The 23,933-nt window shown below is 48.1% G+C and overlaps 1 protein-coding gene across 1 annotated transcript in view; it reads right to left on the minus strand.

Annotated features, from left to right (window-relative positions):
* Positions 1 to 23,933, minus strand: part of LOC135892785 (junctional adhesion molecule A-like) — an 89,451-nt gene that overhangs the window by 4,152 nt on the left and 61,366 nt on the right. Inside the window, exons 4-6 of the mRNA XM_065420584.1 lie at positions 6,252 to 6,407; positions 3,974 to 4,095; positions 3,786 to 3,888 (exon numbers count right to left, since the gene is read on the minus strand). Of these exons, the coding sequence (XP_065276656.1) occupies positions 3,786 to 3,888; positions 3,974 to 4,095; positions 6,252 to 6,407 (381 nt within the window). The remainder of the gene's footprint in view (positions 1 to 3,785; positions 3,889 to 3,973; positions 4,096 to 6,251; positions 6,408 to 23,933) is intronic.

Here is a 23,933-nt window from a genome sequence, read left to right on the forward strand (position 1 = left end):
CCAGGGGCAAACCCCTCTGCTCCCCCAATCACAGGGACGGAGAGTCGGGGGGTCATCCACAGGCTGCAGCAGATCAGCCCTTGCAGCCCCTCACATGGTCTAGTCTCCTCCCCGTGTGAGATGATTCCTAGCTACACTGAGGCCCTGTACACTGCTCTCAGTGAGAAACTGAACTTTACACCACCAGGGCCAGTGCCGTATAAAAGGGCCTTTGTCATATCTGTCAGAATTCTGATTTACACAATCTCTTGGGCAAAACTGGAATTACATTAAACCCAACCAACTTAAGTTTAAGTATTTTGGGAGTTCAGGGATTGTACGGCACTTCTCTTGGAGGATGGCCTTGACTAACACAATTTCTGGACGATATTAGAAACTTCAGGGGATGTTTTGGGACAATACATGGGAAGTGGATTTCCCAGGAAATACTTGGAGGCTGAAGGAAATGCAAACGACCCACCTCCATCTATCCTTTAGAACAGTGATTCCCAAACTTTAACAACCTGTGAACCCCTTTCACTAAAATGTCAAGTCTTGCGAACCCCCTCCTAAAAATGAATATTTCCAGGAATTTTCTCCTTTACCTGAGTATAAATTATAAAAGCAGTGATCTTGGAAATATAAAATTTGTTTTTATGGCATGCTTATTACACACTATTTATTATTTATCATTACAGCATGTTTATTACATTATGAAAACAGCAACACTCTTTCAAGATCTCACTTTCATAGCTTGTATCACTTTGAATAAGCCTGTTATAAGACAAGGCTCCTATGTTTCATCAAGGAGCATCAGATGTGAAACAGCAGGAAGGTACTGTATTTAAGAAGCCAACTCAAAGAGTTCCTCCTACACAAGCATTCAGGTCTTGAGCAGTCCAGGCAAACAACGCATGTTACAACAAAGCTTAAACTTGTTCTTCATAATAATTTTAAAAACAATACTAGCTGCCTATTTAATTTAAAAAAACAGCAAAAAATATCCACTTCCCTTTCCATTTCTTATAAGGAGTCTTGAAGTTTAAATCTCCTCAGTGTGATAGATATGCTTGCTTTATCTACTTAGGTCTTGGAAGTCCAGGGGCTCCGGGCTACTGGCCCTGTGCTGCTCGGGATCCCCGGGGACAGCTCTGCCTGCCATTAGGGTATTTCCCCCCCCCCCGAGAACCCCCTGTAACATTTCGCGAACCCCCAGGGGTTCACAAACCCCAGTTTGGGAACCACTGCTTTAGAAGCTGCACTTGGAGCAGAGATCGTGTTGTCTGGTGGATTATCTGTTCAAAGTCACTTCAAAGAACCCAACTGGATAAAGGAGTGACTCTCAGTGTTCTCTTCTGAACAGAGAGTGGGATGAACTTGACACCGCAGGGAAACCTCTGGGCGGGGCTGGGAAGGGCTGCTCCTACCAAAGCCTACATTGGAGGGGGTGATCTCTGGTAAGCTTATTAGCAGGCGTTTAGGTTTTTTAATAGTTTTTTCATATGTTTTCTCTGCAACACTTTTGCCTCAAAAATTAATAGGCTCATGTAGGAAGAACTGCAGTGCCTAATTAGCACCAGGGCTTGCCAGGGCTGAGCCCCGGCATCTCCGGGCCTGGCAGTTCAGAGCCCCGGCATCTCCGGGCTTGCCTCATGAGTTATGAAAGTAAAAAAAAAAAATTGCTTGAGCCAACTTCCCCTTTGCCAGGTGGGTGTTCGACCTGCCCCCTGCCCTGGCCCCGGCCCACCCCTACACCACCCTCACCCCACCCCCTTCCCCAAAGTCCCCGCCCCCATTCCACCCCCTTCCCCCAAGTCCCCACTCTGCCTTTTCTCCGCCTCCTCCCCGCTCCGCCCCCTCCCTCCCGGAGAGTCCAAAGCACCGCCAAACAGCTGTTAGGCAGCAGGAAGCGCTGGGAGGTAGGCAGAGGAGTGGGGACACAGTGCACTCAGGGGAGGAGGAGGCGAGGAGAGCTTGGCTGCCAGTGGGTGCTAACCACCCGCTAGTTTTTCACCATGGATGCTCCAGCCCCAGAGCACCCACGGAGTCAGCGCCTATGAGCCCTGGCATTTCATTACAAATTAAGCACTGAAGAACCATGCGGTAACTTATAATTGTAGCAATTCCACTGTTATTAGTCTCTGAGGGGAAAGCCAGCAGGCCTGCTTGGGCAGACTAACCCAACACAGGGAAGGCAGGGAGCTGCAGCAGCCTGGAGAGACCCCAGCCAGCAAGGAGAGAGACCCATGTCTCCACCCTAGAGAGATGACAACCGGGGGAGCTGCAAGTCAGACCGGGTACCCTTGCTGGGCCAGTGAGGTGCAGGTGCCCTGAACTGACACAAGAATCAGGCCCCTTGTCTTTAGTAGGAGTCACTCATGGGCAAAATCCGGCCCCTATAAGGCAACAGCAGAGCCGGGTTATTCCTTTAACCATTGATTTTCCAGACACAGGATTCATTTGCTCCTGACATGCTGGAGCAGGGTTCAGGCTGTGCAAGACACCGGGGGGGGGGGGGGTGCACGCCAAATTCTGCTCTCGTTCACACACTGTAAACTCTGACTGCTGCGGGCTGTATTCAAGGGCACAGAGAGAGAGAGAGAGAGAGAAAGAGACCTGGATACAGAGCATGGAAGTGAATTTTCCCCACTGCTGGCCCTGGACCTGTAGACACGGCCGAGTCCAGTACTGAGGCTTATTGGGGGGAGATCTCCCAGCATTGCTCTAGCACCTGCAGCTTTGTCTAGACGAGGGGGAAAGGTTTAAAAAAGGCACGGGGGTAGCTCAGCCGATTTGAAACCCCACCCAGTGTGGATGTAGCTTACCACCTCCACAGTCACATCAGCAGGTCATGCTGTAGTGTAGCCCTTGTCTAGCCAAGGGGCTCTGTCTACACACAAGAGTTGTCCCAGTTTAATGATGTCAGTACAGGAAAGGGAATAAGTCACCCCAGTCTGAGGCACCCTCACACCAGTATAACTGCATCCACAACTGGGATTGTGCCAGAATGACTATCTGTAAAAATAAAAATCACATCCCCACTCCCGCACCGCCTCACAGCAGAGTTATACCAGGACGGATGCTGTGTAGATAGGAAAAAAACCCACTGTTTTCCCTATTGAGTTTAACCCCAACTGAAAACCCCATTTGGCACCAATGTAGACAGTCTAAAGCCTTCAGCTCAGTTTGAATAGGTCGAGTTACAGTCTCAGCTTTAACTCAACCAGTTCAGCATCTAGGGTCATGGGAGGGGCTGAGTGCAAGAGGAAGAGGGCAGCTCCAGGGAACGGGGGCTGACGGCACGGTAGCTTTTCAGAGGAGGGGAGGGTTGGAATGCTTGTCATCGGAACTGGGCCCAGCAAACACACCTATCCCCAACTTCAGTCACTCCCAATCCCAGAGTGCACTAGGCTAGGGCAGGAGCCTCCTCCGGGTCTGTACCGAGGCCCAGCTCCGGAGGTCACGTAGGAGGCAGGATACGCCAAAAACCACTTGTCGGCTCTCAGGAGACTCCATTCTCTGCGAAGGTTGCTCTTTTAGCAGGGCAGCCCAATGGGCTTCTGGTTCCAGGCTCTCCCCAGCCCTTGCAGCAAAGCACATGCCTGTTTTCCCATCAAGACGCTTGGGCACTGTCCAATCTTTAATCTATCGCAGCCAGTACAGGGAGTAGTTGCAGGAGGCCGGGGAAGGGGCAGTAACACCACCGGCTATTGTAAGCTTGCAAGTGACTTCCAAAGAGCCCAGTGCGGACGTGCGCACGCAACCACCCACCCACACGCAGGCTCTGCAAGTCCCCATTTCCTTACTGGCGTCCAAGTGGATGGCTTCCGATTTCTGAGTGGTCCCAACGTTGTTCTGAGCCTCGCAAAAATAATCCCCCGTGTCGAAGCTGGTTACGGGCTCATTCATCTGGAGTGGGAAAGAAGGCGTGAGGGAGGCATAGACAGAGGCGTAAACTCCCCACGAGTCAAGCAGCCCCCTGCCCCGTGCATACCAGCACTCCTGTCTTGGTGTCGATCGCGTAGCAGGAGTTCCTGAATTTCTCGTTGATCTTGGGGTTGGAGGTCATAAGGACGTCGTACCTGTAGCATTGGCAGGTAGGAGGTGGAGAGCCATCTGTTTCCATGCATGTCAGCACAAGGCAAAGAGGCACATGTTACAGATGACCCTTGAACCCACCGCTGTGACCCCCTGCCCTAAACACACCCAAGACGCGGTCATCTGCATTTGTTAAATTGCGTTTAGTCTAATCCAGTCAGTCATGGGTTAATAGAGGACCGGCTAAGTGACATGAAGGCAAACAAATGGCCAGCTCATTTTAAGTGAAGTAAGTGGTAAGCAGCATCCATGTCTAGCTTGATAGTCCGTTGACTCGTGAACTAAGTCAGTGGCTGGGCCCCCTTCCATTGACAGGGCTTTCTTGGCACTGCTCCAGGGCTGATCAGTGACGTTCCAGAGCTCAGGCCAGTGTAACTGTCATTCCCCGACAACGCACCTTTAATTGCGATGGGGAAGGAGTGAAAAGCGGTTCCTTCCTGACCCATGCAGAGATCCTGTGCTGCCCTGAAGCTTGATTATACTCATGTCAGCACAACTGCAAATAGGAGTGGACTTTTCTTTAAAATCCAGCCACACTATTGTCTGGATCTCCTGGGACACATTCCACAGAGAGCAGCAGTTCCTTGCGTGGGTTCTGCACCAGCTGCCCTTTAATTCAAGAGAGGATTAATGGCACTCACTGGGCTGGCTCTTCCATTGCCCTGCTCCCTGGGCAGTCATTTACACCACAATAAAATGGGTGTGGAATGCAACTAAATCAGAGCAGCTCTCGGTGTTCTGGTGCAAACGACTGTACGAAGAGCAGGGAGACAGAATCAGGTGCCCGGCGTTCAACATAAATGGCAAGTGCACATGGGGAGAAGTGTCATGACCAGAAATTAACGCTTTGACTACGAGCCCTGCTGCTGGCAGTAGCCACCCTGCTGACAGGTGAAAGGTGCGATGCTGGCCGTGTGGGTGAAACCAGTGTCCCTCCCACTTTGATGGAGCAACTTGTCGAAACAAAATGTTTGACCAAAACTGCTGCAATCCTGAAGGAAGGAAACAGAGTTTGGTCCAACACTGGGCTCCCATTCGGTGACTGATTTCGCAGCGCTGGTGAAAGGTGCTAGACTGACAGCATTTGTGAGTGAGGCTCTGGGTACGGCCACAGAACAGGCACTGTAAAAGTAGTGCAATCTTCCCCCCCTAATCTTTTGCCAGGGACCTCAGCCCAGCCATGAAGGGACCATTTCTGGGGTGAGGACAGTCTCCATTGGTTTCTGCAGACAATACACCCAAGGTTCAGATTGGTGCTGACAGTGAGTCTTCAAGGTGTGAAAAAGTGGATTGACAGCACATCTGTATGAAGGGGATCTCTGCTTAAATGCCATTCGCATGTAATGCAAGATAAGCATGGACTTGCCCACGTCAGCAGGGGGAACAGTTACAGTGTCAGACTTCCTGAGTGCGTGTTACAGAAATAACAGTGCCCCCATGTAGCTAGGATTGTTTCTTCTTTGCCACATAATGGGCTATGCATTTACCTGTGCGAGGCAGTCCTCGAGAACCAGTTGTGTTTAACGGTTCTGAAGATGCGGAGCCAACAGAACTGGAGGCTTTTGAAACCATTGGATAATCTGGGCATTAGGCTTTCCCCAGGGCCCCCCTTCGAACCTGGCTAGCCTGACTGGATTACAGGATACTTGCCACTGCCCAAAGCAGCCTTATTCCATGGCTCTATTCCAGCAGGACTGACGCTGCTCTCAGGAAGGCCCTAAAGCTCCATTCATGCGCCGCTCTGGCCCTGCAGGTCCGTGGTCAGGGGACATGGGTGAGAATTTCAGAGAACCAGGTTTAGACGATTGAGGCTTCCCTACAGTCTAAGTCCAATGTGGAAAGAGTCTTGTTTCAGTGACCTCAGGCTAGTTTGCTATCCACTGATGATGCCGTGGTGTGCGGAGAGCAACATTGTTCAAATAAGCCATTGGACTCTTAGTAGGGAAAAATAATACCCTCCTTGCGGCAGGAGTCAGTGGGGAGGTTCCCCGGTCTGTGCCACGCAGGTTAGAAGTTCATAGTGCTTCCTTCGAATCTTAAACTCTATGAAAACACACTCCTTGCCCACAGTTAGCAACATGCCCCCAGGGGCCCCCTCTCTCCGAGACTAGAAGGCCTGGAACTTTAGCCATGGCAACCGGTCCCAAGTTGTAATTACAGAAAGGCAATAGTACCTTGGACGATGAGGTCAACTTCTGACTTATTTAGTCGGCCAATGCCCCCGCTCCCAGTCCAGAGGACCTCGCAGATGTACTTCCCCATGTCCTTCCGAGTCACCGAAGTGAAACGAATCCCCGTGGCTGTGAACTGAGCACGGTCTTTGTAGGGCTCTGCAGAGAAAGGGGAGACAGTGAGAAGCTGAGAGCACTTGGAGGTGGGAATACAAGTGAGAGCCAGAACAGGCTGCTGGTGTGGAGAAGGGGGGGAAGGGCAGCCCCAAGAACCAGCCTCAGAGCAGAGAGCACGGTAAGGAGAAGAGCTGATTAAATGGGATTCAGTTCAAATACAACAAGAGGTCTCCCCATTGCAAAAGGAAGCTACATGCCCCTATGTCCAATAGCCAAGCCAGCCCAATCACAGCTGGCCGGGGGATGGAGGGGTTTGTTGCAGGGTTTAAGGAATGGGTTCTGTTATGCTGTGCTGCTGGCAGATATGAACTAGTTAGTAAGGAGGTTATTCCACCCCATTTCTTTCCTCGTAGCTTTTCCCACGAGTGCTCAGTGCTTTTAAGAAATGAGTTAGCAGTGGGAAAGCTGATTCCAGGCAAAGCAATCTAGAACGCTGTGTGTGGTTACACCAGTCACATTAAAAGACTGTTCTCAAACTGTTCAGCTGATATGGCTGAGCGACAAAGGGGTCTGCAGAAGGCGAGGAACCCATCTGCTAGGACAGAGGACACAAAATGGCTGGTTGGTTCTCGCCTGTCTTCGTAACACCTCAGCACATCTGTACACCACAGCTCAGCCATGGTAGCATCAGTGCATGCTGGGATTCCTGAAACACCTACCCCAGAGGGTCCAGCTCTGTTACTAGGAGAAGGCGCTTCTGGCTAATTTCCAGATGTGAAGCACTGCATTGTGGGAAAGTAGCTGAATCGGGGTAACTGCTGCCAATGCCTGTGGCTTCCTGCCCATATTGAGAAGTTACGGACTGAACTGGTTCAGAAGGACCCAAGCTAAAGACCTCACTTCGGATCAGGGTGGATAAAAATCAATGATTAAAAAAAAGTCTCATTTAAATTGGATACAGAATTATTTTCAAAAATAAACCTATTTAAAAATAAATTTGAAATTATTACAACCTGTATTAAGGCCAAACTTACTATAGTCTATTAAAATAATTTAAATTAAATTTTTTTTAAAAAGGAACAGTATGTTCACTGCTGAAGTTTTAATGAAAGTCTGAACTGGTGGAAGTCACTGGCTAAGGTCTTGAAACCAGAGTTTACTGACATGCTGAACCAGCTTTGGACTGCACATGCAGAAGAAGCTACTGCTGAGAGAATTTTTTTCCCTATTTTCAGTTTATTAACTAATTCATCTGAATGAGTCGTTCATTCATTAAACCGATTGGGAGCTGAAAAAGCAGAAAAGCTTGTTTTCTTCTTGCAGACTATGAATAAAAAGTAGATGTAAGAGAATGAGATCTACTAGCTCTAAAATCTTGCCATGGTGACCAGAAACAATCAGTTCAATTCACTAAAGTTATACTTTGTTTAATAAATTAGTTTTAAATGCTAAACATACTGTCAAACTTTTCTTATTTATCCAGTGCACGTAAGGTGGTTTTATTTAACTGCTTAAAAAACGTTTAAATGCTGAGTTTGTGCCTTTTTATTTGAATTCCGATCTCCAGAGTTTGACACAAATCAATCACAATAAAAGTTAAATCAAGTAAATAAGAAATGCATAATTCCCCATTTTCAAACAATAAAAAATGTAAACTTTAAGAATTTGAAGAACTGTATGTTAAGCTATATAATTGCTTAACTAAATGTGGATCCACCTGCTTAGCAAAGAGCACCAGCAAACTTGGGGTAAAGCTATATTTAGTTGCAATTGAACACATTTTAATGAATATCAATTACTAAAAATCAATGCTTCTTTAGGAAAATAACCGGGGGTGGAGGAAGCCTCCCAATTCAATGGGTGAACTATACTAAGCTACTGAGGGGGCACCAACCACCTGCAGCAGCACCCCAGCACTAAAACCTTAATCCCGGCCCTGGTGTGGTGGAGCAGGCTGGAGAGTGAGTCTGCCCCCCACACATCCCCACAGCTAGGGTTGTCAACTTTCTAATAGCAGAAAACCGAACACCCCTGCCCCACCCCTACTCCAACGCCCTGCCCGGCTCACTCCATTCCCCCTCCCTCCCTCTCCCCCACCCTTGCAGGGGGTTGGGGTGCAGGAGGGGGTACGGGCAGGGATGAGGGCTTTGGGGCACTGGAAGGGGCTCCAGGCTGGGTCAGGGGGGTGGGATGCAGAAGGGGTGAGGGCTCCAGGATGGGATGGCATCCGGAAATGCCAGCCTGTCGGATCCGCAACATGCTCCGCAGCCGGAGACCCCCACTACCTCTCCTTCGATGGGGTCGCCTTCGATTTCCAAGGCACCTGCACCTACATCCTGGCCAAGACCTGCACCAACACCGGGAACCTGACATTCTTTGCCGTGAAGGTGGAGAATGTGCCCTGGGGCAATGGGAAGATGTCTGTCACCAAGCTGGTGTCCGTGGAGGTCTACGGGCTCACGCTCACCCTGCTGCAGAACAGGAAGGGGCTTGTCATGGTAAGTCCTGCTCAAGATGTTCCCAGGGGGCTGAACCCTGCAATGGGGCAGCCCCACTGATGTGGCAATGCAAGGAGCACTTGTCTCCTGGGTCACTCATTAGGAGCGCGCAGGCAGGAGGGGTCAGACACTCAGGTTCTGATCCTGACCTTATTGGCACCAGGGCCAATCCAGAGGCATCCCGCTGAAGAAAGCAGAATCGCTCTGGATTTTCTCTGGGACAAGTGAGATCGGAATCCTGCCCTCAGCTCATTGCGCTCAGTGGATGATTGCAGAGTAAGCCCAGGGAACTGATATCAGAATCAGGCCCTGATGCCATTACACTGGAAGAGGTGACCCTGGATTTACCTTGGGGTCAGTGAAATCAGAAGTGACCATAACATAATTGAGTTCAGTGGAGTCACTACAGATTTGCCCAGGTGTCACTGAGACCCTATCTTGTGCCCATAACCCACCCCTACAGCATCCACTCCCCCGACTCACAGGGAATGCTCCGTCTCTTCCATGTGGACGGGGCGTCTCACAACCTCCCTGTGGTCGTGACCGATGGGCAGCTCCAAGCATATCAGCATGGTGGAAACGTGCTGGTGCAAACAGACTTCGGCCTCACTGTGAGCTATGACCTGGTTTACCACGCCAGAGTCACCATCCCAGGGAACTACCAGGGCCAGACGTGCGGCCTTGCGGGAACCACAACGGGCGTTGGGACGACGAGTTCCTGCTCCCCGATGGAAGGGCGGCCCCTAACGTGGCAGCGTTCAGTTCTGCCCGGAAAGTCCCGATCCCGGGGGTGGCCTGTGAGGATGGATGCACCAGGAACAGCTGTCTGGTCTGCAAGGAGATGAAGAAGGACTTCTTCAAACAGCGCAAATACTGCGGGTTGCTCATGGTGCCCGATGGCCCCTTCGCCACCTGCCACAGCACAGTCAGCCCCACTGTGTATTTCAACAGCTGTCTGTATGATCTGTGCCTGGGCAATGGGGACTCCCAGGTCCTGTGCCAGAGCATCCACAGCTACGTGACAGCCTGCCAGGAGTTCCGGGTCACCGTCCAGCCCTGGAGGAGCACCTCCTTCTGCAGTAAGTGCCGTGATGCTGGTGTAGCACAAGGGCCTGTCCCACTCGCTCCCCTCCCTCTGCAGGTATCTAGGTATCTCATTCCAGGCCGCTGGGCTTCTTGAGAGACTCCTTTGGGTGGGAACCAACAACTTCATGTTCCGTTATAAAGGTGACCTGATCCTCTCGTCCCTGTTAGATTCTCCTCTCCTTCATGTCTGTCCCTCTAAGGTGTGGGGTGAGATCTCTCCAGCCATCAATTACTTCTCTCTCTGCTTTAGCTCTGAGCTGCCCGGCCAACAGTCACTACAAGCTGTGCGCCGACCTCTGCACCACCACCTGTGCCAGGATCACCGATGCCAGGAAGTGCCCAGACACCGGCGCCGAAGGCTGCCAGTGCGATGATGGCTTCCTCTTTGATGGCCAGGGCTGCATGCCTCTGCAGATCTGAGGGTGCTTCAAAAAGGGGATATATTACAAGGTACTGCCCCCTGCTGGGGTATTAAATCCTATCCGTTCGCTTCCTCCATGCCCTGCTCTCATCAGCCATGTTGGATCAGACCGTTGTCACTTGCCAATGGCAATACATGAATCTCTGTAGAAAGGCGAAAGGCACTAATGGTGCAAGGCTTGTTCCATGAACCGTGTCCCTGCAAGGGCAGTGGAGTCTAGGGGTTGGAGCAGGGAGCTGGGAGTCAGGACTCTTCGGTTCTCTCCCCAGCCCTGGGAAGGCAGTCATGCTGTTATACTTAGAAAATGAAAACCAGCAGGATCTTATTCAGGGAATAAGGCAATAGTAGGGGATGTAACATTACAGTAGTTGTGGGGGACCATCTGGAAAATATGTCATACCAATGGTAAGCTGTTATCTGTCTCTCTGCAGTGGCAATTCTTAACATATCCCTGTTTGTATTCATAATATGGATGGTTCGGTTTCCCACATTCCCTTTTGTTTGTTCTAGGAACTGTGTTACCTCTTTACCTTTTAATAGGTGATTGGTGAATTCCTGCCATTCAATATCAAGATTGACAGAGAATTCAGCTAAATCAGTGCTCACAGTAAGATGAGATTTTTCTGGCTGTGGTAGATAGTAAGTGTGATTATTAACTAACATGGCCCCCTCCCCACAGGAGCTGCACCCCAATGGCTCTAACCGACATGGCTTCCCCCCCCCCCCCGCAAGAGTTGCTCACTAACAGCTCCAACCAACACAGCCCCGTCCCCCACAGGAGCCGCTCCCTAATGGCTCTAACCAGCGTGGCCCCCTCCCCCACAGGAGCCGCTCGATAACGGCTCCAACCGACGCAGCCCCCTCCCCCACAGGAGCTGCTCCCTAACGGCTCCAATGGACGCAGCTCCCTCCCCCACAGGGGCCGCTCCCTAATGGCTCTAACCAATGCAGCCCCCTCTCCCTCAGGAGCTGTTCCCTAATGGCTCCAGCTGACACAGGCCCAGCATTGCCAGTCTTGTGTTTTTTTCACAAGTGCCGGGGTTTTGCCGGGGGGCTGGGGCTTGTCTGGTGATGGCGCGAGAAGCTCCAGGCCCCTGGTGAAGTCCAGCCCCGCTGGGAGCCAGCAAAGTCGCTCCTCTCTGCTCACCGCTCTGATTGGGGGAGCAAAGAGTCCAGCTGCCCAGGGTGGTGCCGCTCCCTCCCTTCCCCTGTCCCATGAGCAACGGGATGGGACAGCTCCTATGCTCCTCCCCCACCCACAGCACCCACCCTGGGAAGGGGCAAATGGGGGTGAGGAGCCCCAGGAGCTGCTCCCAACCCATTGCAGGCCTCCCTGGGACGGGAGGGAGAGGGGTGAAAAATCCCAGGAGGAGCAGAGGAGAGGCTGTGGGGGGCTGAGTTGAGCAGGTGGGAGTCTGGGATTGCTGGGGCGGAGGCTGGGGCTGAACTGACGGGGGATTGATGGAGGTGGGGGCTGGGGTGCTGAACTGAGGGGAGCTGTACTGCTGGGGTGGAGAATGGGGAGCTGAACTGGGGGTGTTGGACTGATGGGGATGTGGGCTGGGGTGGGGTGGGGGGGCTGGACCGATGGAGGGTGGGCAATGGGGGGTTACTGAGGTGGCTGAACTGATGGGGGGAATGGGTGCAGAGAGAATAGAAGGGGGAACTGGGGGACAGGATTAATTACTGCACAGGGGACAGGCAAATGTGGGGGTGACAGCTCCTGCAACAGGGACCAAAATCCCCTTCCCTTAGGAGAGTGGGCAACATGAATTGTCACAGACACGCACTGAGGTGGGCGGGAGAGTTCTAACATCAAAAGACAGGCCGCAATTCACAGTGCAGTCCTTTTAAAAGAAGCTCTTTATTTCTTGGGGCCGATTTCATGAGATTTAGGGTCTGACTCACAATTTTTGATCTCTTGAGATTGGCAATACCATAGACCCCTCCCCCACAGGGGTGGCTCCCTAAAGGCTCTAACCAGAGCCGCCCCCCTCCCCCATGGTTGGCCTCACCAATTCCTAGTCTTAGTCCTTTTGAAATCCCAATGAAATAGTTTTTCTTCAGTATTTGCCAATTTGTGACAATCAAAAGGCTTTGAAGAGATGGTCCAATTTCAATGATGTTCTGATGGAAACCATGCAAATTCCAAAACCCACCGGGTTTTCTCCCAGCTTGCTGACCTGGCTCTTTGGCATCTTGCCAGCAGGATTGCCTCAGAGCCGGGTCTCCATTTCCCTTCAGAGAAAATTTTGCAATTGATTAGATTTATTCTAAATTGGGACGGAACCAATTTTCGAAATATTGAAATCCTCCACCATAAAGAATTACTTTTCTCCAGCCAGTTCTATCTAACATGATGCTATAAACTATTTCTGGCTCCGATTTGGGACCAGATTCACTGAAAATTTTGGATGGGGCCCATTGCTAATCTGAGCAGAGGTCAGAATGAAATGTAAATGACTAGTGCCGTCGATTGTGACCTTTGCCCTTTCTTTCTCACCATGAAGGTGAATAACACCAGGGCCCACTTACCCATCTCCCTCAACAATGGGGCCCTTCGGCTCTATCAGAGCGACACCTCCCTCGTCCTCCACACCAACTTCAACCTCAGAGTGTCCTACGACTGGAACAAACACCTGAGGGTCACCGTCCCTAATGACTTCTCTGAGAGCCTGTGCGGTCTGTGCAGCAATTATAATGGGGACCCTTCCGATGACTTCTGGACCCCAGCCGAGGATCAGGATCCCAGTGCCATACTCCAGGAGCAAAACTGGGAAGTGGAAGATGAGGATCAGTTTTGCTGGCACAATTGCATTGGAGGTTGCAGACCCTGTGCCCCCAGCATAGCCAGAAAGTACAAGGAGGAGGCCTCGTGCGGCCTGATAACCAAGGTCTCAGATGGGCCCTTCAGCCAGTGCCACATCAAGGTGGATCCTACAGTCTACTTGGACAACTGCATGTACGATCTGTGCCACAACGACGACTACAGGAAGGCCCTGTGTGAGGTCCTGAAGGCCTACGTGGACGCCTGCCAGCTGGAGGGGGTCAGGATTGGAGAATGGAGGCAGCTGGCCAGATGCCGTGAGTACAGATTTGAATGCCAACATTATATAAACGGGTCTGGGGGTCAGCACTCCTGCATTCTATTCTTCTCCTTAGGAGGGAGTGTGGCCTAGTGCTTTGAGCAGTGGTTGGGATATGAGGACTCTTGGTTGTACTGTACCTACAGTATCTCTGCCTGTCTGTCTATGGTATTTCTAAGGTGGCTCTCACTGTGAATATATAACATCTGCCGATGACACATGGGAGTCTGAGATAAGTTGATGCCAATTTTTAAGTCAATCATCCCTTTATGGGCCTGATCCTTTAGGGTGCCAGGCACCTCCTGCAATGTGATGAGCATCATTGACTCTTCTTGAGGTGAGTGGGATTGGAGAGCTCTCTGTGCCCCATTAGAGATGTCCCTTTCTGTCTATTTTAAATTCTGCTTTTTCATGGAGAGAACTTGCTGCTAAATCTGTGGGTCCTTCACTCTCCAGCCATGGAGTGCCCCCTGGAGAACAGCCAGTACCAGCTCTGTGGAACAGCCTGCCCAGCCACGTGTGTGGACCAGTCAGTCCCCAGCAGCTGCCAAGACCCCTGCGTGGAAAGCTGCCAGTGTAAGGATGGTTTTGTGCTGAGCCAGGGCAAATGCATCCCACAGGGCAACTGTGGGTGCCAGTTTAAAGGGTGCCCCATGCCCCCAATGAGAGCTTCTGGATCGAAGAGGCATGTGGGACATGGTGCATGTGCAATGCAGCCACTAGACAAGTCGAATGTGTGGGTGCTACATGCAAACATTCAGAGAGATGCGGGCTAGTGAATGGCGTACGGGGCTGTTACCCTTCCAGCTATGCCATCTGCTCTGTGACAAGGAATCTGTGCTATGCCACCTTTGATGGACAGAGATACGACTTCCAAGGGCACCTGACACTACCAGCTCACGGCTCTGTGCGAGAAGGCAGAGGGACTGGTGGACTTTAAAGTCTACTTCCAGGAGAACAATACCGCTCCTGTACAGATCAAGGTTTATCAGATTAACCTCAGGGTCAGCAATCAATTCCCTGGGAAAGTCCTGGTGAGTTTCTCAAATTGTCTCTAATCTCTCTAAAACATTTGTGGAAAGTCACCTGTGTGATCCAGAAAAGTTGCAGACAGCGCATGGAAGGATTTTGAAATATAGGGTGAATTGTAACCACATTCTTCTATAAACAGGGAGCCAATGGAGATATTTAAGGACTGAGGTGATGTGGTTACACTTCAGATGTGTGAGAAGGTGTCTGAATCATAGGACTGGAAAGTACCTCGAGAGGTCATTAGTCAAGTTCCATGCAATCATGGCAAGATTAAGTATTACCTAGACCATTCCTGACAGGTCGTTGTGTAACCTGCTCTTAAAAATCTCCAATGATGGATATTCCACAACCTCCCTAAGCAATTTATTCTAGTGATTAACTACCCGGACAGTTAGGAAGTTTTTCCTAACGTCCAAACTAAACCTCCCTTGCTGCAATTTAAGCCCACGGCTTTTTGTCCTATCCTCAGAGATTAAGGAGAAAATTTGTTCACCCTCCTCCTTGAAACAACCTTTTATGTACTTGAAAACTGTTATCATGTCCCCTCTCAGTCTTCTCTTCTCCAGACTAAACAAACCCATTTTTTCAATCTTTCCTCATAGGTCATGTTTTCTAGATCTTTAATCATGTTTGTTGCTCTTCTCTGGACTTTCTCCAATTTGACCACATCTTTCCTGAAATGTGGCACCCAGAACTGGACAAAATATTCCAATTGAGTCCTAATCAGTGCAGAGTAGAGCAGAAGAATTACTTCTTGTGCCTTGCTTAAAACACTCCTGCTAATAGCAACAGTGTTACACTGTTCAATCATATTTAGCTTGTGATCCATTATGACCTCCAAAACCCTTTCTGCAGTACTCCTTCCTAGGCAGTCATTTCCATCTTCTATGTGTGCAACTGATGGTTCTTTCCTAAGTGGAGCACTTTGCATTTGTTACTCCTGGGGAAATTCTCGCATAATTTTGTATTTACCCACATAAAAAACATTTTCCTAAGAAGTGCTGCAGTTCTGCCTTTTTCCCACCAGAGGCCGCTGTGATACCAGAACAGCCAGCTGCTTTATGCCTGCTGTTATAGTGCCACAGCGGCCTCTGGTGTGCAAAAGTCAGAATTGCAGCACTTCTGAGGCAAAATGTATTTTATGCGGGAAAATACTAAATTCTATGGCCAGTGATGCAGAATTCCCCCATGAGCAGCACCTTGCCCGTGGAGCCAGTTTAGGACAGAGTGGGGCACACAGGGCTGCTGGGGGGTCACAGACTGGGATTCAGAATGACTTGTAGGGAGGACAGACTGGCACATGGGCTCAGGAGCTAGTTGGGTGACAGCGTTGAGCCTGGGGAGTGGGGAGGGAGGCTGCAGAGACCCGTGGGGATGAGGGGTTTGGGGATGGGGCAGATGTGCCTGACTGAATGGGAGAGGGTTGGGGTCATCCAGAGTCTGCATGGGGGAGGCTTCCCAATACCCTAACAATCCCACCCCCCATGAAGAAAAACCTCCCACCCACACCCAACACTCTCCAGTTTCACTCCTAGGTTCCTTCTCTCTCCCTGAGGTCCTCCGTTACCCCTGACTCCCCAAGCCTTTGCCCTGCTTCTGACAGGTGCAGGAATTACAGTTCTGTATTGTAATATAAATGAATTACACAAAGTTCTGTTTCAGAGTAGCAGCCGTGTTAGTCTGTATCCGCAAAAAGAACAGGAGTACTTGTGGCACCTTAGAGACTAACAAATTTATTAGAGCATAAGCTTTCGTGGGCTACAACCCACTGCATCCGAAGAAGTGGGTTGTAGCCCACGAAAGCTTATGCTCTAATAAATTTGTTAGTCTCTAAGGTGCCACAAGTACTCCTGTTCTTTTTACAAAGTTCTGTATGAATATGCCTAGTAAGGAATCTGTCAAAAACAACTTTGCCAGAATCTTTTCTTTTTTTTCTTCTTCTTCTTTTTTTTTTTTTTTTTTTGGTCTATACATACTGACAGATATCTTGAAATAAATTACCAAAATAATTGAAACTGGCATGATTATATTGTGTTATTTTGACAAATAAGATATGCAGAATTTTGCAGAATTTTCAAACATTGTGGGCAGAATTTTTTATTTTTTGGCGCAGAATTCCTCCGGGTGTAATTTGTCCTTATTGAATTTTATCTTATTTACTTCAGACCATTTCTCCAGTTTGTCCAGATCATTTTGAATTTTAATCCTATCCTCCAAAGCACTTTCAATCCCTCCCAATTTGGTATCGTTCACAAACTTTATAAGTGTCCTCTCTATGCCATTATGTAAATCACTGATGAAGATATTGAATAGAACTAGATCCTTGCAGCCAAAACTGATCCTTGATATGCTCTTCCAGCTTGACTGTGATCCACTGATAACTATTCTCTGGGAACAGTTTTCCAACCAGTTATGCACCCACCTTATAGTAGCTCCATCTAGGTAGTATTTTCCTAGTTTGTTTATGAGAAGGTCATGCAAGACAGTATCAAAAGCCTTACTAAATTCAAGATATACCACATCTACCTCTTCCCTCCCATCCACAAGTGTCCACACTGTCAGAGTGTGCTCTCACCCCCAATGGGGCACCTCCTTGTGGCTGCAGCTTGGAATTAGCTCTGCCTTTCTGAAGCCCCTGCCTGCGAGTGCTGACTGTATGACACTCTCTCTACCTGAACTCGATGGCTCCCTCCTGGTGGCTTGGCCCTCTGGCTAGGTCACTGTAGTTTCTCCTTTCTGGGAGGTTTGTGTACCGAGTGTCACCAACTGCCCCAGGCAGTCTTCCAATTCACTGCCCCTCTATGGTGCCACATCCCCAGTGGCTGGTAGGGGAACGTGGGCTCACCCTCATCTTTGGGTTCCAGCCCAGGGACCCTAAAACCAGCAGCTAAGGTCTACCCTGTCCCATGCCTTGTTTCTGTTTCCTTGGATTGCTTCCTATGTTGCCTCTATCAGTCTCCTTCTCTACCCTTCTCCGGCTACACCCTTCCCTCCTGGCCAAGACCCCCTCACCTCTCCCTAGCCTCAGAGAGTGACTGCAGACCTCCTCCCTGCAGCCCCCTTCTGCCCTAAGCTACCTTGCTTTATACCAACCCCACCTGTTCCTGTTCAGCTTCACTCTTTAATTAGTTCTCATTGCTCCCTGGCTCCTCCTCCAGGTGCATCTTAGGTGGTTAATTGGCCTGTCTAGCCACCTTAACCCTTTCAGGGGCAGGTGTGGGGTGAGCACTCCCTCACAGTGTCAATAGCATCCAGCAGAGGTGGGAACCTGGGGAGCTGGGGCTCAAGTAGGACAGAGAGGAGGGACCTGCAATAGCTAATGCCAGGGGAAATTCAAGTCTGGTTAGAGCTGGGATTCAGGCAAGCTGTAGGGAAGGAAGCAGGCCGGACTGGATGATTATTTGAACAGAGGTGGCTTATTATTGTAATCATGGACCAGAGTTCTGTGCTGGTGTGAGAGGTTCCACCAGAGGTGAGCAATGTTTCATATCCCATGTGTCTTGCTTTAACAGGTGAACACTTTCCTGATGAATCTTCCCTTGAACCTCATTGATTAAAAAATCACTGTGTATACGAACACAGCAGACAGAGACAGACACACACCTTGTTTGTGGGAGAGAGAGAGAGAGATGCACACTGCCCCTTTAAGTAAGCTGACCCACTCTTAAGTGCATTGTCTTTTTAAGTGGATCAGGAAGTTGAGACAGCAGCTGCTGCCCCAAGCACTCTCTGTCTCTCTCCACCGGTGTCACCTCCCTGCTCTATATGGAGAAGGGGTAAGCAGGGTGCAGGAGCAGGGGGACACCCTGACATTATTAACAGGTGTGTTGTGAGCAAGACACGAGAAGTCATTCTTCCGCTCTACTCTGCTCTGGTTAGGCCTCAGCTGGAGTATTGTGTCCAGTTCTGGGCACCACATTTCAAGAAAGATGTGGAGAAATTGGAAAGGGTCCAGAGAAGAGCAACAAGAATGATTAAAGGTCTTGAGAACATGACCTATGAAGGAAGGCTGAAAGAATTGGGTTTGTTTAGTTTGGAAAAGAGAAGACTGAGAGGGGACATGATAGCAGTTTTCAGGTATCTAAAAGGGTGTCATAAGGAGGAGGGAGAAAACTGGTTCACCTTAGCCTCTAAGGATAGAACAAGAAGCAATGGGCTTAAACTGCAGCAAGGGAGGTCTAGGTTGGACATTAGGAAAAAGTTCCTAACTGTCAGGGTGGTTAAATACTGGAATAAATTGCCTAGGGAGGTTGTGGAATCTCCATCTCTGAAGATATTTAAGAGTAGGTTAGATAAATGTCTATCAGGGATGGTCTAGACAGTATTTGGTCCTGCCATGCGGGCAGGGGACTGGACTCGATGACCTCTCGAGGTCCCTTCCAGTCCTAGAATCTATGAATCTATGAATTAGCCCCCCCGCAAAGCAAGCAGGAGTCTCTGGGAGCAGTTCCAAGGCATAGGGCAGGAGCAGCACATGGCAGTGGGGGAAGGGACAGTTGAACTGCTGGCAATTGATAGCCTGCTGGGCGGCTGCAGCACAGGGACCTTAGGGGAGTAGGGAGCTGATAGGGGGGCTGCTGGTCCACCCCGGTTCCAAGCCCCCACCAGCTAGCTGCAACGGGCTGCTCTTCCTGCAAGCAGAGGACAAAGCAGGCAGCTGCCAAAGGGGAGCATTGCACAACTTTAAATAAGCATGTTCCCTAATTGATCAGCAACGTTAACCGGGACAAGGGAGGTCTAAGTTGGACATTAGGAAAAAGTTCCTAACTGTCAGGGTGGTTAAACACTGGAATAGATTGCCTAGGGAGGTTGTGGAATCTCCATCTCTGGAGATATTTAAGAGTAGGTTAGATAAGTGTCTATCAGGGATGGTCTAGACAGTATTTGGTCCTGCCATGTGGGCAGGGGACTGGACTCGATGACCTCTCGAGGTCCCTTCCAGTCCTAGAATCTATGAATCTATGACAGTTCTATTACGAGATAAATAAAAAGTGTTGCATATAAATAAAAAGGTGATACATTTAATGTTTGATATTTAATAGGCTATTTATCAGTATTAATTCTCACTGTGCCGCAGTTTATCCATCTTTAAAATGGAGAGAATACCTGTCTGCTCCACACCGTTTTTTGTGACTAGACTAAATGAACATCTGTACTTACTTTCCTGCACAGAAAGAAGCAGAATCATCTATTACATGACCTTGGTTCTGGCAGATAAGGCTCTTTACCAGCCACTGCTTAAAGAAGCTGTGGGCACAAATTAGGCCAAGCACTTGTGGAAATAACAGCTCCCAACACACCAGACAACTGAACCCTTTGAGGAAAAACCCCTCCTAAGAATCCAGCCATGATAATCCATCTCCTTCACCATCCAAGTTCTGGAACACTCCTGAAACCTCTGGGACAGCAGCTCCATGGCAATAATTTCTACTTCAACAGTTTCCTTGTAATCACTGCAGAACCATGCACCTCTGGCTTTCAGAACAGCTAAGGCAGGGCACTAAATGTTTAGCTGGGCTCACGTCTTTGATCACACCCATCATGTTTGGCAATCTCATATGTGGTGCTTTCTGGCAAGAATGTAGAAATCACATCAGATACAAATTAAGACCCACAGCAGCAGAGACCAATGCTTAATTGTATGTTTTAAAAAAGCCAAAAGAGAGACACTCTTGCTACAGCATTTCATGTAGCATACCACACTAAGGGAATTAGAGTGAATGACAAATGGCCAAAGGAACTTAAGGTAACTAAGCCCTTTTGTACATAGTAGTATTACATATCTACGTAGTATGTGCTAAGTAAAGTTTGAGATATCACATCCATGGAGCAGTTTTCTTTTTAAAAGTAAGATCTGTTAACCTGTAGTCAGTAACACAAAATGTCTTAAGACCCTATCAGTGTTTTTTAGTAGTTAGAGCAGGGGTGTGAAAGTCAAAACTTGAATTCAGTTCCCACCTCTGTCACTGACTTCCCTTACACCACTTACACTCACTCCACCAAAATGAGATTAATAATAATTAATTACTTCACAAGGGTGTTCTGTTGTTTTAATTAATGTTTGGCACTTCAATATTTGATGATGAAAGGATCAGAAAGAGTTAATTAGGGTATTGCTTTAATATCTGATATTTAGAGCAACTGTCAGTTTATAACTATAAATGTATTTGTACAATGTATGGCTTGATGAAAAAGATATATAATGCTTTTCTTCAGCAGGTACTTTACTTCAAAAGACAAAGTAGATCATTGAAATTGTTATACCAATAGAATAAAAACCAGCAGGATCTTATTAAGAGGGATAAGGCAAAGATGCCACATTTATTGTAAATATACTGATAAAGCAAAAGATAAAAGTAAACAATGTTGTTTGACTACTTATTTCTTATACACACACACACACACACATACATATATATATATATAGAGAGAGAGAGAGAGAGAGAGAGGTTCATTCACACAATCATTCATTTAAGTTCTGTATAGGTGTTATAGTTACCAGCCTAGAAGTTGCTCATGCCAAGTTACTGGCCAGGTATCTTGGTCATGAGGATGGAGCCGAGTCTGTGTCAGATGCACCTGATGCTCCTGGAGGTTGGCAGAAGCACCAGAGACTCAAAGTCCTCAGTCTTGAGAGTCCATTCTTATAGGATTTAATTCCTATGTTAGTTTATGGGAGCTGTTTCATCCTGCTGTTGCTGACTCAATCAGCAGATGGCACATTCCTGTCCAAAGTGGCACATTCCTGGTGGCTCCACACTGTCCAAAGTTTGTGTTTCTCATCCTTCCAGGTGATGGGGTGGATCCCAGTTTACCCTCAGGGGGTTGTCTGGTGGTCCTACTCGACACATTCTTCGGCCGATGGATACTCCCTTTCTAGGCTGGCACCTCCCTAACCATTCATGTATCAAGCATTCATCAGCATACATTCCATATCTTAACCATATTTTAATTTACTGTCTCCACCACTTTCAGGCTGTGTGCTAATTCATTTGAGATTCCCGGCCCTTTAATCACAGAGAGTGGGGGTCTGTCCTAGGAGCCGTTGAATGAAGTGAAAGTCACTTAACGGCTTATAGTGTTTGTTTACATTGTATCAATTACTTCAAGAACAAAGTCAATTAACTTGTTTGTAAGTTTTACATAGTAACAAAGTATCTTTCACAGGATAGATATAAGCAATGGTTTCTACAGACAGTAGCTTACAAGTTTTAACAGAAGACCCAAGAGATTTTTGTACTTGGTGAAACTGTTGGATTTTAAAGTGTGGGGGACAAATTATGAGGGGGTCACTGTCACTTGGGGGAATCACTGTTAGTACCTTCTTTAATATCCCTACAAAATATTATCTGTAGTCAGTCCCTGGGGCACAGATGTTAAGCAATTTCTACAAGTCACAGTCAGTCAAAGCAGAACCATAAAAAGAACCCAGATCTCCTGATTCACCTGTTCTATCCTCCGCTCTCTAGCTACCTGTCATGTGATGAACTACACCTTCTGTGATGGACTACTTTTACTGAACCAGGGCTGACTGCAGACAGACACCAGAAATGCCGGCTGTTAGCCAAGCATGGGAAGCAGAACTCGGGATCTTCAGCTCCAAAAATAGGCCTCTGTCACTTGAGCACAAAGAGAATTACCACCAGTTCTCCCTAAACTTGGAGCTTTTATTTATCTTTTTGGGCTAGTCTCTAGAGAGGGCACATACTCATAAACAAATGGGCAGGGCAGGGGCAGGCAGGGATGCACACATATATAACAGCCACTACATCACCCCCTTTTTGTGAGTTAACACCTGGTTGTCATGGCAATTGCACCACAGCCTTCATTGTGACATCCTCTAGCCCAAGCAAAGCTATTGAGGCAATCAACAAAAGTCAGTGCGCAACTTGGCCTCAGAGAGAGACAGTTGGTGCCGTGCTATACTGCAGCAATTTTCAGTTGTTAGTCATTACAAGATTTGGCATTCCGACCTCAGAAGTAAGTGAGTTTTTCCATGTACCCAATATAAGAGAACTGTGTGAGGTTTTTTATGAATGGAGTTGTGGGGCCACAGGGGTTTCAGCCTAGTTCTCAGTGGGCATTAGATAGATTATTCCTGTAACTTTGAACCTAGATGATTCCAAATGAAAACAAAGCTAACAAAGAAAAGCCTGAAAGAATCTTAACCTAAATAGGACTTAATCAGTCTCTTAAACAGAGGGATATTCTATGAGATATGGGAACAGTTTTAAGGCCAGTTTCAGCTGCAGAGATCACCTCATTGTTTAATTAATTCCTTTGCCCTATCATTAATGAGATGAGTACCAACCTGAAAAACAGTCCTATCTTCACAAGTCAATAATAATCCTTTGTCTAGCCAGTGATCCTAAATATATATATATATAGAGAGAGAGCACCAATCACCACAACATCTCTCTATCCATCTACCAAAGTAGGGAAGTACTATTTACCTCTCACATAACACAAGAAAAAGGGGTCACCCAATGAAATTAATAGGCAGTAGATTTAAAACAAAATGAAGTACTTCTTCACACAATGCATAGTCAACCTGTGGAATTCATTGCCAAGGGATGTTGTGAAGACCAAAAGTATAACTGGGTTCAAAAAAGAATTAGATAAATTCATGGAGGATAGATCCATCAGTCGCTATTAGTCAAGATGGTCAGAGACTCAATCTCCATGCTCCAGGTATCCTAAACCTCTAGTGCTAGAAGCTGGGACTGTACAACAGTAATGTTGAAGTATCAGAGGGGTAGCTGTGTTAGTCTGAATCTGTAAAAAGTAATGTTGAAATTGCCCAGTAATGTTCATTCCTTCTGAAGCATCTGGCACTGGTCACTTTCAGAAGACAAGATACTCCCATTGTCCAATCATCTCTCTTTAAATGCATGGAAGATTTCCCTAATGTCTAATATAAATTTCTCTATTTGTATTCAGTTAAGATCTCAGAACCCATTCGTGGAGGATGGAGTACCTCAGGTCAAGGGTGGATTCTTGGTAAGAAGATAAGAAAAGTTTTACATTGTACACACTGTACACTCTGTACAGAGTGTGTGTGTGTGTGGGGGGGGGGGGGGGGAGTGACAGGGAAAAAGGTCTGAGTTTGAGCCACATAGTGTAGCCAAAAAGCCTCAGAATACCATGTAGGCCACTGACAGCTTCACACATAATCCTGCAGGCAGCTCTGCTTAGTGTATAGTGTCGCATGTCTCCTTCTGAACCCCCTAACAGTTGAGTGGTTAAATGTCTGGGTTCCTCTCAGAGATCCCTTCCTAAAATAATAGTTTTAGGTGCCTCAAAAACTCATTAAGCCACCCTTTTAAATCAGGTTTCCTGCTCAATGCTGGAGTCAGCAATCCTTTAGCTCCTCTACTGTTCACAGCATTCCTTAAACCCACAGTTCATAAATTGCTTTGGTTATTGGTAAAATACTCTTATTAGG

This window comes from Emys orbicularis, chromosome 20 (genome assembly GCF_028017835.1).
Source record: "Emys orbicularis isolate rEmyOrb1 chromosome 20, rEmyOrb1.hap1, whole genome shotgun sequence".
NCBI lineage: Eukaryota > Metazoa > Chordata > Testudines > Emydidae > Emys > Emys orbicularis.